Source organism: Alligator mississippiensis, chromosome 4, assembly GCF_030867095.1.
Source record: "Alligator mississippiensis isolate rAllMis1 chromosome 4, rAllMis1, whole genome shotgun sequence".
NCBI lineage: Eukaryota > Metazoa > Chordata > Crocodylia > Alligatoridae > Alligator > Alligator mississippiensis.
In genome coordinates, this window is record NC_081827.1 from 220090154 (window position 1) to 220105663 (window position 15510).

Sequence of the window (15510 nt, forward strand, 5' to 3'; positions counted from 1 at the left end):
CCACTATAAATTCCAAACCCTAATCTCTGTTCATCACCCTCAAAAGATATTCCTTTCTTTTTTCATTAAATTCAATTTTTTAAAAATTGAGTATTTTTAAATGAATTCAGCAACATATGGCTTGCAGGCTGGATCCAGCCCACAGAGCCAGCAAGCTTTGGTGCCATGGGGCTTTGCATGTACCCACACCAGGGCCAAATGCAGGGAGTTGCACCACAGCTGCAGGCAGAGTGTAAGGAAAAGTGGTGGCAGGAAAAGCAGCAGTGGTGGCCAGGTCAGAACAATGGTTCACCTCAGGCCCGAGCCCAAAGCTGTTAACGTTCTAGCCCACAGCTCTGAAATTTTGCCAGACAGTGTTTTAAAACATTCACCCTTCAATATTATAAAAATATCATCTAAAAATAATTCCACTGGAGTATAAACTCTGCCACAAACAGTAGATTCAAATTCAGTTTCAGTGGTAATAATACAGTCAAGGGCATGACATCATTTTCATCAAACTCCTCTTTTCTAGGGTTCATAACTGGACCATAATATTTCTCCCAGTGCTACAGTTTCATATACAAAGGTGCTGATGTTAACCATCTATGAGTTCTGTACACTGTGCTTCTATCCCTATAGAAGATCCAGTTAGTCCAGGGGTGGGCAAAATGTAGCCTGCCAAGCCATTCTATCTGGCCTGTGGGGCCCCTAAAAAATTTAGAAAATTAATACTTATCTGCCCCGACTGCCTGTCATGAAGCCCTCGATGGCTTTGCAAAACTCAGTAAGTGGCCCTCTGCCTGAAATAATTGCCCACCCCTAAGTAAGTCTCTCCTAAAGACCATGCACATGCCATAAATTCATTGAAAAGAATATGAAGTGGTTTAAGGGTTTAACATTATCTATTCATAAACTTTAGGTAAGCAAAGATGGGTATAACCCAAATGTCTAATTAGCATTTTCTTGCATCTTATAAGGGGTAATGGAAGAAAACTGGGGGGAAAAGGGGGGGGGAGGGGGAAAACAGGACACTTCCACGCATAACAGTTTTTGCCACATTAAATAAGATTTCCTTTCTAATTCCTACTGTAAAAGGCTCACCGTTCCTGACTGTGGCATAGCAAACACATCAATCACTCTCACAGTATAATCATCAACAAATTCGCCAAGCATCAGACCCATAACTTCCATAGGGACACCAGCACGGCCATGTTTCAACATCTGGAAATGAGACCAAAGTTATAACATAGATGTAGTTTACAGGTTTGCCTGGGAATTTTTTTTTCTGCTTCTATTGCAAGCCTTAGTTTTATTTTTTTCATTAGTTGACAGCTCATAATGTGATTTGAGAATATAATGCACTGTAAATGTGCTAAGAATTATAAATACAAAAAAATCATAAACCATTTAAATAAGTGAAGTACTTAAATAAGACTGAAGAATAGATTTAATTAAAAAAAAAAACATAATCTTATCAAAAACTAAGTAGTCAGCTCCACTGACCTTAAACAACAACTTCACTTTTTGGATGATCACAGATGTAATGCCCTGTTGTAGCCACAGTGCCATTTACAATAAATGTGTACAACTACTTACTTTCAGCAATGCGAGGGAAGATATATAAACCTGTTCTGCTGTGTCCACGGCAGGAGCATCCGTAGGTGGCCCCTATGAAAGAGAATAAATTAAGGACTTTTCCCTCCATATTTATTATGCCTCATTTTCCAATTATTTGTTGTATTTTGCAAAATAGTGTAAAACTTTAAAAATAATGTGGGCATAAACATGCTGCTATATGCAGTGAATCCATGGGTTGCAGAACTTACAATGAAGTATCATTTCCATATAACAATTTTCCACACAAACCAATCGTCATCCAATGGAAATTATCTAGTCTATCTAGTCAAAATCAATGCTCAATAATCTAAATTAGCTAGACAGAATCAGTCAAATAAAATAACCAATACTGCAGGGCGCACACCTGTTAGGCTATGAGTCAGATAAGTTTCCATTAGTCAGAGTTAAGTCTTGCAGCTAAGCTAACCTTCCTCAGCTGTAAACTATGGCCAGTTCTCCAATTAACTGTGCGTTTCTTACAGTGGTGTGAATGTAAATGCTGCTGGGCTAGCATGATTAACTGGCACCAACACAAACAGCAATTTCCCTTTTGCTTCGGTGATTTTCAACTAAAGAAGACTTGCAGATAAAGGGCTACAGGAGCACTTTGCAGATACACTGGTACAGTGAGAGAAAAATGGACCTCCAATCCCTAGGTGAAAAAGCTGTGAACAAAATACTTTGCTCTTTGCCTTATGAATAGTTATTTGAAAATTAGCACAATTGTCCCAGGTGTGAATTATTAGCTGAGGCAGTATTGTATACTGCTGAAACAGGAAAAAAAAAAGCAGAGCAGGAAATTTAAAGGTAAAACTATACTCTTCTTGGGAAGTAAGGGACAAAATGTCCTTCTCTAAATAATCATACCTCAATCTATCCCATCCACCAGCCAAGCAACATTATGTTCACACTACTACATATATGCAGGGTCTGCAATGCATTCACAGCAAAAAGGAGAGACAGTAGCCCAAATTCTGTCCTTTCCGGTGCTATGCAAATGTGGAATAACCCCCAAAATAATTCTTTTCTAAACTCCAAAAGGAGATCCCAATCCTCAACAAGCAATTGGAAGACTGATACATATCTCTGTGTAGGTACATTCTGGAAGACACAGGTAAGCAATCTGCATGACTATACATAAATTAATCAGCCAAATACTAGAGGGGTAAAGTAACTCCTGATCTACTATGCAATGTAGAAGAATTTGGAACAACAGAACTCCCATATAAATCCAAACAAGACCCATTAACCAATTTATTAGGTATAAAGTGAAGTAAGTGATAACAAGCATTTACATCACTGTTTCTTTACATTTTGATAAGTATTTATCTACTTTTATCTTGCACACAGACACGCTTTCTCTCTCCCCCACACCCTCCCCAGCAATAGCATGGTACATACATAACACAAAAAAACTACATTTTCTTGGCCAAATAGTCTAATTCTGGTGACTTTCTCCAAGACACATTAATATGCTGCTGCTTCAGTTCTCCCACCTTTCCAGTCAAGTAGCCAACTACAACTCTCTCCTAAAGCTCTCAAACTCCCTCGCCTTCCAGACTGCTTTTGATACTGTTGACCATATCCTTTCAATTTGCTCTTCCTTCACCTCAAACTTCCAACTCTTTTCCTCTTCATAGTCTGTAGGTGAGGATCTCAACTCATATAGTTTAAACTATCATCCTTAGATTTATGATTCACTAATACACCTTCAGTGTTTCTGCAATTAATCTAGAGTTGTTTTTCTCCCAATACTACATTTTTTATTTATTTTTTTTTTAACATATCAGACACTTCCAAATAAATGCACCTTTTTTTTGGAAGGCAGAATGTAAGGGGGGAAAAAAAAAAGATTTTTCCAAAGTGTGTTCCCGAGCACCAGTCCAACATGCAACACGCCGTCTCCCTGCAGGGTGTGGGGAAGAAGGAGAGACTAGAGGACTATGTTCTCTCCTGAGAAGCCATGGTATGTAAAGACATTCTCTGTTCCAGGAGAAACTCTCCTGGGAGTGATTTAACCAAAGTTGTTCCTAGGTTATTTTTCTTCTGGAGCAGCCATTTTTATCCTGAGAGAAAAATTCTCAACATCTGTATGCTCGTGGCTTCTCCTGAGAGAACAGTGACTCTCCCAAGAGAAACTGAATATCTGTATGAGACCTATGTTTCCAGAAGGACTTAATCTACCTGACATAAGGCTAGGCCCCTTGCTAGGGCAGTAGCAGGACTGCTATTTCTTTACTGTAAATAGTTTTTTACATAAGCTCCTGTAAACAATGAAGTGCTGTTGCCACCCACAAGCCTCATCAAGATACTACAGACTGCACGCAGCAGCTCATTTGCCCCTTTAGGCATAAGCTATCATGCTCAGGCTGTGAGAGGGTTAACATTAAACTCTGCCCCTTGGGGCTTACAGGGTCATAGAAAAATGGCAGCTATCTTGAAGCGAGAAGACACTGTACTCTCATCGCTGCCTACTACCCCTTCTTCTCTTCCAGCGAAGAAAAAAAAATCAGTCCACCCCCTTAAGAGAGAAACCCCAATTTTGGAAGGCTGATTCCGAGGGGAAAAGATTCACGTGGCATCATGTGAATAAACACAGCACAATATGACCAAAACAGAACTATATGTCATCCCTGCCAAAGTCCACCTGGTTCTCTTACTTTCTTTGTCACTTGAACGTCATCTCCATTTTCCCAGTCCCTCTGACATAAACCCTAAGGTACTATACACACCTTAAGACATCTCGCTTTAAGGAAAATTTCTTAGATACATCTGAGGTATATTTTGCCATATCTCAATTACATCCTATTAGTTCCTTAATGACACCTTCCCTATCTTACTCTAAGACTATCCTAAAGAGTCCATGAACAAACCTAAATGACATTCTTTCAAAAAAAAAAAAAATGTGCAGATTTATGTACTCACTTAGTTACTCCATGGCCAGATAGCACATTTCTGACACTTAGTACTTCCCTAGGAATGTCCAGATTCCCAAGGCAATTAAGCACATGCTTAGGTACCGTCTCAAACATGGGTGCTTTCCTAAACTGGATGGAAAGAGGGGAATTCAGCCTGCCACACTCTTAATGTCTACATTGCTCTTCAATGACAACTCTCCAATTTAGTGTGATTACATCAGAACTGCACAGTAAAGGACTTTTACAGCTTTGCTCTGTCATAAGAGGTCCCCATGAATGTAGTGCAAGTCTGTTTTGGCTTTTTTTTGCCATTATATTTCGTTGCAAAAACTCATGTCTAACTTGCTGTGCACGAAAAATCTTTCAATATTGTAAGAAACTTATTGGTATAATTCTATGTAGTACCTCTTTCACTCTTTCTGCCCCAACATTAAAATCACATTCTTTTCTACTTTGGTTCCAATCTCTACACTTTGCATTAGTTTTGTTATCGGTGGTGTTCACAAATCCTCAGTTTAGAATTTTGTGAATTATACTAACATGAATTTTATTCCCTTTTCTGGATCATTACAAGACAGTAAGAATGGACCTAACACTAATTCCTGTGGTGCATTATATGACAGAATCACCACATATTACTACTACATATCTGAAGGTCTTCAACCAGCCAACAATGTTCAGATTCATTTAATATGGATTAATTTTGGGAGGAGAAATTAACGAGGATTTATATATAAATGCTCCACTAGGCATAAGCATGTATAACGTCCACTTGCCTTCCATCCACTAGTGTTTTTAATTATATCACTGGGTCTTGCATCATTTATGCTTAAAACTACGCTGTTTACAGCACATCATTCCTCTGTCTACCAGGCATGACTTTTTTTTAATTAATTACTTATTCAACTACTGCAATCAGGGAAGTCAAGCTTATGGTATAGCAACTGCAAGCATCATCTTTCTGACAGCTGAATGAGCACTTATTCAAAGTGCAAGGGAAGTCTAATGAGTTGAGTACTAAGTCTTTCCTTTCCAACTAATTCACCTTTCCAGCTTCATGACTTCTGAAAACAGCCACATAATGATACCATTTCACTGGTTTTAAACAAGATACCAGAGGATTACAAACTACTCTTCCTCACTCCATGAAGTCCTGTCTTACCTCTTTCTGACTCAGTTTCCCCTCTTGATATTTTTAAATCAGCCTCCCATTTTATTTCACTCCCAGTCGAAAGGGGTTCTTTTTGTAAAGAACACATTTATCACATTTACCTCAGCTGCCCATTTATCTCAGCTGCCCATTTTTATTTCTATAAATTATAATAGTTCTATAAATTATAGTTTCTATAAATTATAATAGTATTATAATTATAATAGTTCTTTAACTTATCACATACTTTATTCAACAAATGTGGTGCCTCCTGAGTCTGCAGGGGGGCACAACTTGTAGGTGGGCCCGGGGGCAGGCCAAAAGCCCCATATCCACTCCTATACTTCTGTGCTGCAGTTTAGTGTCCGCCCCTCCCCACAAACATGCTGCTGGCCCGCACAGCAAGAAAACTGCCCTGTCCTGAGCAGTACTGAGTCGGGAGCCAATCTCGGGGGGGGGGAGACGGGGGGGGGGGGACGTATCCCCCCTGTACCCCTGCTACCAGTCGCCTGTGAAATGTGTTTGCTTAATTTACATACTAAAACATCCAGCCCTTCTGAAGAGCAGTTTAAAATAAACTTCAAACAATATACTTAACAACTGTCTGATATGCTAAAAGAAAGTCATCCTTCCCCAAGTCTCATATAAGAAGGCCAGTTTATACAGAAGCATTAGCATCTTGTCATTGTATTTAATGACAATTTCAGTTTATTTTGCACTTTTCCTTAAAAGATGCCCTGCATAGAAAACAAATAGGGGTGTGCATTTTCACTTTTTATAGGGAAACAGGGATTCTATTATTTTATACTTTCCTGTTAAGTTTTAACTTTAAACAGAACTCTGTTTTTAAATGAATGCTTCACAACCAGAATCTGAAGGAACACTGTTCCCTTTGTACAAAATTCTTCCAGATAGTAAAGAGGAAAAATCATGAAGTCAAATTTCTTCAATCTAGAGATATGGCCACTACACTAGCATATTCACTCAAGTAGATAGGACTACAATACAAATTTAAATTGTGTGCTTTGACCCACTCCCACCGCATGTTTCAAAATAAGCCATCGAAAATCTTTTTATGATTTATAAGGGAGCAGACAGGATGTAAAAGTTAAGCATCGTATTTGAAATAAGTTGTCTACCAATGGAAAACCTCACTAGCTTTAATAAAGGGGAAAATGTACTTGTGTATTATAAATCTAACTGTAGCAGTTACATCTCCAGCAAAATTAAAGATGAACTGGGGAAAGAAGGGGGTCTAGAGGGAGCTACTACTTTTTGCTTTGTTCCGGGTTGCCAACCCCTCCTCTTGTCACCAACACCCTACAATAAACTTATTTAATTTCACATTAAAAAAAAAATTGCCTTTTCTTATTTTTATTAATTCATTAGAGAACTGAAGGATGAATGGGATTAAGACATTGCAAAATAAAATTTGAATAATCCTTTAATTCATTCCTTTATATATTAACAAGGAAATACAATAATTATGAGACCACAGTGAAGAACTCTGTTCTAAAAATTAACAGCCAATACATATGGAAAGCAAAGCATCACTCTCCCCCCAATTCTAATCTCAAACTCTCCAGAAAAAAAAAGGGACTAGAAGCTTCTACTTCTAAATCATCTAAGTGTTAGTCAGAGAATGACCTGCCTGCAGGCCAGTCATCTCACACAGAAGCATGACCTGGTTTCTTCTTCTTCTCCCGCCCCCCAATAAAAAAGCACCAGTTATTAGCAAAGTCAGTTTTATATTTAAAATGGTATACCATAAAGAAGCATTTGTTTTCTCATTTATTTTAGTAAAATAAAATTATCATCCTTTCAATAACGTTCTAAGGAGCAAGGATCATATATTTTAATCATCTGTTCATGAACTGAATTCCAAGGTTAAATTATACAAGAGATAATATTTTTCTTTCAGAGGGTTAAAACACGATCCTGTATAAAACTGTGACTTTTACTTGGGCAGCCCTTGTTGACTAAGTGTTAAAGGCATTTGCCATTATAACAGCATAGAAACTAACGCCTTAAAGTGTTATCTACTCAGGCCTTTTAGCAAATTTGTTAACACTTTTAGGTATATTACTCCACCTTTATCTTAGTGTGAACTGGTATCAATTATTTAGCCAATTTTATTGTGTTATTAAAATACCTGCTGATTAAATGTGAACTAAAGTGTCATTTTAGAGCACTGCTCTTCATTTGTACTATTTATTTTACATATATTTAAATAAGTACAAAAGTAGATTCAAGATTAATTATGATAGCAACTGTGAAAGTGAAATATTTCACAAATTGCAACACTTTCTATTGTTTTAATCAAACTTAATGTGACAACAGAGCAGTATTTAACTGAACAAAGGCTTTTTTATTAAAAAAAAAAAAGTCTACCAACCTAGCTTTCTCAGCAAAGAAACTGGATTTCACAAACAGGGGCAGCTGTGGAAAAAATGCAATGAGCTAAGATACTGATGTAGAACAAATTCTGTCTTTATTGGACCCCTTAATTTTAATACAAAAATATAAAAATCTGATGTAACCATCACCATCAGTTCTTAAAATTGGTACCACTTAAAATACAACACACTAGACAAGGATAAGCACACATACTCACTATAGTGTTTGTTTCTCTCCCAGCAAGGTAAGAAAGAACCTTTTAATACTTTAATTTTGTGAGTATTAAACAACTAGTGTGAAAAACAAGCTGCATGTAAACTATTTCTACTGCCTCTGCTTCAATGACTAGCTGAGGCAACCTGTTATAGGAGGTGTTAATTGGCAATAGGAGTACAAGTCAGAAGCATGTTCCCCATCGTCCTAACCCAGCAAGGCTAGGTCATTAAAGTGGAAATGAATTCTTTCATGCCGACTTAACCCTTTGAGTACATAATTTCAGCTGTTACACCTAAAGACAATTGAGAGAGATTAATTTAAAACTTGTGTTACTTTCGAGTGTGAAAAAGTGTCGTTTCTTCCTCCTCCTCCTGCAAAGAAATCCTCTAGACAACATTCACTATATGTTTATTATGTAGGAGAGAAAAATTTCTAGGCTACAAATTAAATACCAACTATTGCAGAAGAAGAATTATTCTGTTTTACATATTAAAACTACTGCTGGAACAGTGAATATGTTAAATGGATTTGGAACTATTCTTTTTCCTAGATGTAAATCAAAAGACAGGTTCAGAAACAGATTGAAAGAGCACTGTAGATTATTACATTCTGAAGAAGCATAGCGTAAAAAAAAATATACAGACAGGAGAAACTAATGATGGTACATGTGTTGTATATAACTGCATGTATTTAAAAATAGAATCATGTAAGTGCAATTGCACCCCTTTAAAAATCCCTTTGCTTCTGTTAGGGCACATTAAAATCCGATGATTAACTGACAGAAAACCCTAAGACTTCTTTACTGTAGTGACCTTGTTTCCATATTAAATTCCTATCATTAAAAATAAAGAAAAATCCAAGTAGGCTTAACTTTAAGAAAACAGTTTTTGCTATTACTTGACAAAAAAGGTGTTCGTGTACACCCAAATTAAAAATGAATATTTAGCCAGTAACATGGGTACAGCTTACTACCAGATTTCAGCAGTTCAAGTCATATTACAATATCCCAATACAAAGAAACTATAAACAAATTAAATATAGCCTTCTCACTGTAGTGGTGCATCTATGGATGAACATCGAATTAAGCAGCAGAAGACTTTAAGGACAAGCAAATTTCAGAAGTTGAAACCAGCATGCTGAATAATAATATGATCAGTTGTTTAGAATTTTTATTTTGCAAATACTTAATCATCAGTAAGTCTACTTGTAGAAGTAAGAGGTGTGCCAAAACTATGTACAGATTTAGGTCCATATTTCCAATGCTTATAAATAAAAGCACATATTATATAACTGTATGACCAGCTAAGTTTCAACAGACACACTATATTTATAAGAAAATTATATAGTATCTCATTGGCCTATACATCGGGGGGAAAAATACAGCATACCTTTTAAAGTATACTGACCTTCCAACTGGAACACTGGATATTAGGAAACTGTAAAACTTGTTATAAGAAAAAAACGTGTAAGAAAATCCAGTAGTTCAAAATGGATTTCCACCAAACTGTCAATTCCTTTGCAAAAAGGCATTTGATTAATCCACATGAACCTGTACATTAAAGTGAAACTTATGTAAAATACTAACTTTGGAAGCTTTAGGAATAAATGGTGCCATGCACCAGCCATCTAGTACAGCAAGATTATTGGGGGTGGGGGAAGAGGGAGGGAGAAGGCAAAATTATTTTCTGCAGCATGGTGGCAACGTGTCCTAACACGCGTCATCCCTCTGTAGGCATTCTTGGGTCTGCAGTCTCCAGTGTGCTTGAGACGCCACTAGGGATGACCCTGCGGTGGCTCACCAGCACGCTTCTGGTTTTGAAGAATGCAAACAGGAGCAGGTGGGCAGGGCAAGCTGATGCACACCACCAGCACAGTGTAGACTGCAGAAATATTGTGCAAAAATCTGTCCAGATGTGACAGTTAACCTGTTTCAAGATGGTAGTTCAGCTTATATAGGATACTTCTATCAGTATAGCTACACTTTTAATAATATTCTTAAAATTTTCCCAAAAGTTAATCAAGATTAACAAAAATTAAAAGCTCCTGTGAGGAAACTAACTGCACATTCAAAATAATCAAGTCAAACCTTACAGCAGTATCAAAAGAGGAAAGATTGGCTACGTCTACACGAGATGCTGATTGTGCAGTAGCTTGCAACTACTGTGAGGTAGCATCACGTGGCAGGAAGTGTGACATGAGGCTACTGCACAGTAGTAACGAGCTACTGCACAATCAGCATCATGAAAAGAGTCACCTGGCAACACTACTGCGCAGTAACTCTGGTTACTGCACAGTCATTTAGTACTAGTTTATACAAGTACTAAACAACTGTGCAGCAACGACTGTGCAGCCAGCATCTCGTGTAGACGCAGCTACAATAAAAGAAGACTAGAAATGGAAATTGCCAACAAAGTAAGTGGGTTAGAACAGTGGTGCTGAACTTTTTGGTCCCATGGACCAGAAGAACGGATTGAACCTTAGCAGCACCACCCCTTCATATCAAGATTTGGCCCCGAGACCCCCAAAGATCTAGAAATTTGGCAGCAGGGAAGCAGTATCAACAGTCCCCTACCACCAAATTTCCAGACCTGTGGGGAACCCTGTAGGCCGAATAACACTGTGCTGCAGGTCAGATCTGATATGTGGGCTGAGCATCCGTGGTTTAGGCTGCTGGCCACAATCCATCTGTGGAAAGTTCCTTTGTTTCTGTCATCTTCTTTGTGCAAGAGTCAGTTTTAAGACAATAGAGTACCCATTTAAATAAGCATTTATACACATCCCATACGTCTTTATAGTTTAACGACATCTTACTCAGCTGATGGCCAAACTTATTCTTTAGAACATATGTTAAAATTATCATCAGAATAACGTTTGTACTGTTTCCTGAGGACTGTGGCTCCTAAAGTTGCCAAAAAGGTTACACCAAGAGAACTGATGTTTAAAGCATCTGAAAAATTTAGTTATTTGAATGCTTTTCATTCTTTGTCAGTTTTAAATTACTGTTTCATGACCTTCTCACTGTAGTCTAAACACTAGGGGATGCAAGTGTCCAATCAGATTAAGCAATGACTTGATGCCTGTGGGATCAAACTTAATGTTGAAATTTGATCTCAGTACAATTTATTTTAAAGATGCTCAATCAGAACACTAATTAGTCTAATGATTTATAAGTAGAAACCTTATTGTCCACTAATAAACAAATATATATCCATAGCGAAAAACTAATATTACTCAAGATTTGTAATAAATACAAAACCATAAACTGTATGGTACAAACTAAAGTGTCTTTAAAAAAAATAGAAATAAATGACCACCTGAACAAAGCCATTTCAAGTTCTCATTTTGTTCAAAATAAAAATTCAAGTGGTCATTATACATTCAAAGGAAAAGGACAGTAGATGAAGCACTACTGAAGCTGACCAATTCAATTAAATTAGGATGGCATTAAAGCCATAAATATCTAAGACTTTGAATAAATGTGGTAGGTTGCTTAAGACAATTACAGCATTGTTGAAGGGATGAAGATGAAACAAATATAACATGAGGTTCCTTCCCCCCTTGCCCCCCTCCCCAATCACCATGGGGAAAAAAGCCGCAGCTAAATCTTAGAAGAACCAGCCAGGGGCAGGCGGCAGCTCACGTGGCAAAAGGAGTGGTGGGGCAGAACAGGAACAGGCATGGTGGGGGGACAGAGGGATAAGCAGCAGGCATAGGCATGTGGCAGGCAGCAGAGGAGAGGATGGGGGGCAAGCTGCAGGGAGGCAGGCACAGGCATGGGACAGCAAGGGTCAGGGTGGGCAAGCAGGAAAGGCAAGGATTTGGCTCCTCACTTTTTTCCTACCCCCCAACTTTTCCCACCATAGGAGTGGGGGGACAGGGATGAATTTAAGATGACCCACCCACAATAGTTAGATTCTATAAATGAAAAATTATAACAAATCTATAATTTTCCACGTATAGAAACTAATTATTGTGGAAGATGGCTTTTAAATTCCAAATAGTCTTGGATTCTGGTAAATACAGTATTTTTTCATCCTCAAAACGTTGCAAAATCTGGAGTTAAAGTTCCACATAAGAAGTCAAATCATCTAACCAATTACCAGTTCATAGTGGCAATTTACAAAGCTCCAGTATTTCTGCCTTTTACATACCTTCCTTGCTGCATAAAGGAATTTGGATTTCATTTATCCAAGACAAGCATCAGAACCTCAGTGGGAAGATTCATGGTCTATAATCATATATTTATCCAGAACTTCTGGAAATTAACTTTTCCCTTCTCTAGATATAGAATTTTGTCAACTACCCACCAAATCATGTTCTGTACAGCTAAAGAATTTGTATTAAAAAATACACAGTATTTAACCAAAAAGGATCACGCCCTTGTACTAGATGAAGTACAGTGCCCCTACTCTAAAGGATTTGCAGGTGGTGACAGAGAGTAAAGTCGATGTATCAGCAGATTCTAAGGTTGCTGCAAAAAAGATGCAGCTTTAGGAAGATTTGGAAAGAGACACTCTGCTAAAAGGAACATGAAAAAAAGAAAGATATACCAAGATGTGATACCCAGAGCAAGACAAATTTAGGAGAAATTCAGAAAGTAGAACTAAAAGGAAGAAATAAAATTCATAACATTAAAATAAATGCTTCCTTAGCTGGTTCTGATGGGTTCTAACCTATTCAATGTGCACATCTACAGAGATTTTCATTTTTGATCACTCCACTGTGCTAAAACTCTCTTTCATGGATATTTATTTCTAACATAGGGAAGTGAAACATTATAGTATGCTGCAATACACCACTTCTCACAGTTTCACCTCTTGAGATGGATCAGAAGCATACAACCTGGGGATTTATTTTGGCTCAAAGTTTCCCATAAGAATTAGCATAAAGTACTGTAGACATTTAATAGCAGCATGTGTGGCAGGTATTTCTTTCAGAGAGATTACCACACATGTCAGTTAAACCTGCCCAAGTGTGAAAAAATTGAAGGGGTGTGCAAGCAGTGGATCGTGGCTCTGCTCCAGCTTCAGACCATGCTGTCACTGCCATAAGATCCCGGACTGGAGCAGCTTCCTGCCCAAACACACACCCTGCCACCACTGGTGGGGCTGGTCTCCATGGAAACCCTGACCCTGCCGTCACGGCTGGGGTCTCCATGGAAACCGGCCACAGGTGATGTGGGCAGAGGCTGCTGGGAAATTAAGCCCAGCTGCTGGCTAGAGCCATCATTTTGCCCACCCCTGAGTTAGGGAGTCTTACTATAAAATAAAAACAAATAAAAGAATACATTAAAAAAAACAAACCAGGGGATATAAGCTCCAGTGGTCATTGTGTCAGACTTGCTGTGCAATCCTGGGCAAGCCATTTACCCCTAGTTCTGTGTTTCTGTCATTAAAGGGGTATGAGCAATATTGATTTTTACTAGTTTAAAAGAATTTGGATGGAAGAGGCTATAAAAATATTAATACAACACTCATGCATGATTCTCCTACATTAGCTGCAATCCATATCCTCTGCTGCAATACGTAGAATCTCTCCATTCCTGCTAAGAGATAAAGGGGCGGGCAAGGAAGGAAGGAAGGAAGGAAGGTCAGAGAAGAATACAACTCAAGTTATGAGAAATATGGGCCAGGATGTGGAAAGGCAGCAGCAATAACTTATCCATGGGTTATAAATTACAAGAATTAATTTATATTCTTTTAAACGTGAGTTGATGAGCATTAATTTAGATACAGTGGTGTTGAATAAAGATACAGCTACCCTACCACATTCCCAGAACATCCAATGAAATCAATAAATATTTCCTACTAGGTGTTCAATTAGATATGGAGGTCTTAGCACAAATATAAGCCAGAACCCAGAGGCCTTCTAGAGGCAGAAAGACTTAAAATAAATTACATCAAAGATGTCAAAGATTTGGCCCACATAATCCTACCATCTAGCCTGTGGTGCTACCTATAGGACTTGGACTGGACCAGAATGTCAAATGCAGGGAATACTATGCCCACGGGGCACACTGAATGTGGCGCCCAAGCCAAACCTGCCACATGCGCTGGATCAAGTGCGTGAGGCTGGTCTGAGAGAGTCTGGTCTGTGGGCCAGATTGGGCCAATGTCACTCACTTGGCCTTCAGGCCTCAATGGGTTTGACAGCCTTGACTTATACTAATGAATAACATAAAGGAAACTTATATTTAATTTGCTAATTGGGAGGGATCTACAGTGAACCTCACCCTCTGCCTCCCAGATCAATAACTCTCTCTGAATCCCAGAAAAATGTTTAATCCCTACACTGGCTAGATCACTTGATTAAACAGAACTTTAAATTAGTGGCAGGTCTCCCAAGTTCCTTTGGTGCCATAGACTTTATAAATGGGATCAGTGTGTTCTAAAAAACATGATAATACAAGGGAAAAAGGTTCCATAGCATCAAGCAGTGCAATGCTTGAAACCTCATAATCAAAGTGACAGTTTTCAAGTGCCATTTACAATGCCCTAATCTGGAAACATCCCAGCTAACCCATCTGATCAACAATTTCACAGATGGAAGCACTTGATGGCTAATTGGCAAGTCCATTATTCAAATAAAATAGCTATCTGCACTTTTATTTTTTATTTTTCTAGTCAAGGTGTAAACACTCCATATACGACAGGTCAACCTGCAAAAATTTGATTATCTTTCCCTCAATCCTTCCCCGAAATGTGTTATTTTAAAGCATATAATCAGTGTAATTTTTTAAAATTTACTGCTGTGAAGTAGTTGTCTGCATAAAAAGATGGTGAGCAGTCAAAACTCCTTTTTTGTTTTTCCTCCCCCTCCTTCCCTTAATTCCACTGAAGTAAAGACTGGTTGTTTAAGGGCAATACAAGTACATTTATACTATGACCTCACTCCTCTGTAAAACAGCATGTTGTGTCTATATTTAACAAAAAGAAACCTTAAAGTGTTACTCTCTCTAGATGTGATCAGAGGAGAGACTGGATGGGATGTCAGTACAGATAACACACCTTCACTGGCTTTAGCATTCTGAAGCCTTATACCCAAGGTGGCACCAACAGAGTCTTTTAACTGAAAACAGTCTTTGTGCTCTCTGATCTAGCACTCATTACAACTGCCTAAAAGCAAGGGTTGCTAAACATACAGTTTGTGGCCTGGATCCATCCCACAGAACCGTCCGTTCCATTTGGCCCATCAGGATACCAGAAGCTGGTGAGTGGGACTACAGGGCAC

General features: G+C 38.3%; 1 protein-coding gene across 1 annotated transcript in view; it reads right to left on the reverse strand.

Moving 5' to 3' along the window:
- PSMD14 (proteasome 26S subunit, non-ATPase 14) overlaps positions 1–15510 on the reverse strand; it is a 74173-nt gene that overhangs the window by 28530 nt on the left and 30133 nt on the right. Inside the window, exons 4-5 of the mRNA XM_006267843.4 lie at positions 1579–1650; positions 1084–1203 (exon numbers count right to left, since the gene is read on the reverse strand). Coding sequence (XP_006267905.1) covers positions 1084–1203; positions 1579–1650 — 192 coding nt within the window. The remainder of the gene's footprint in view (positions 1–1083; positions 1204–1578; positions 1651–15510) is intronic.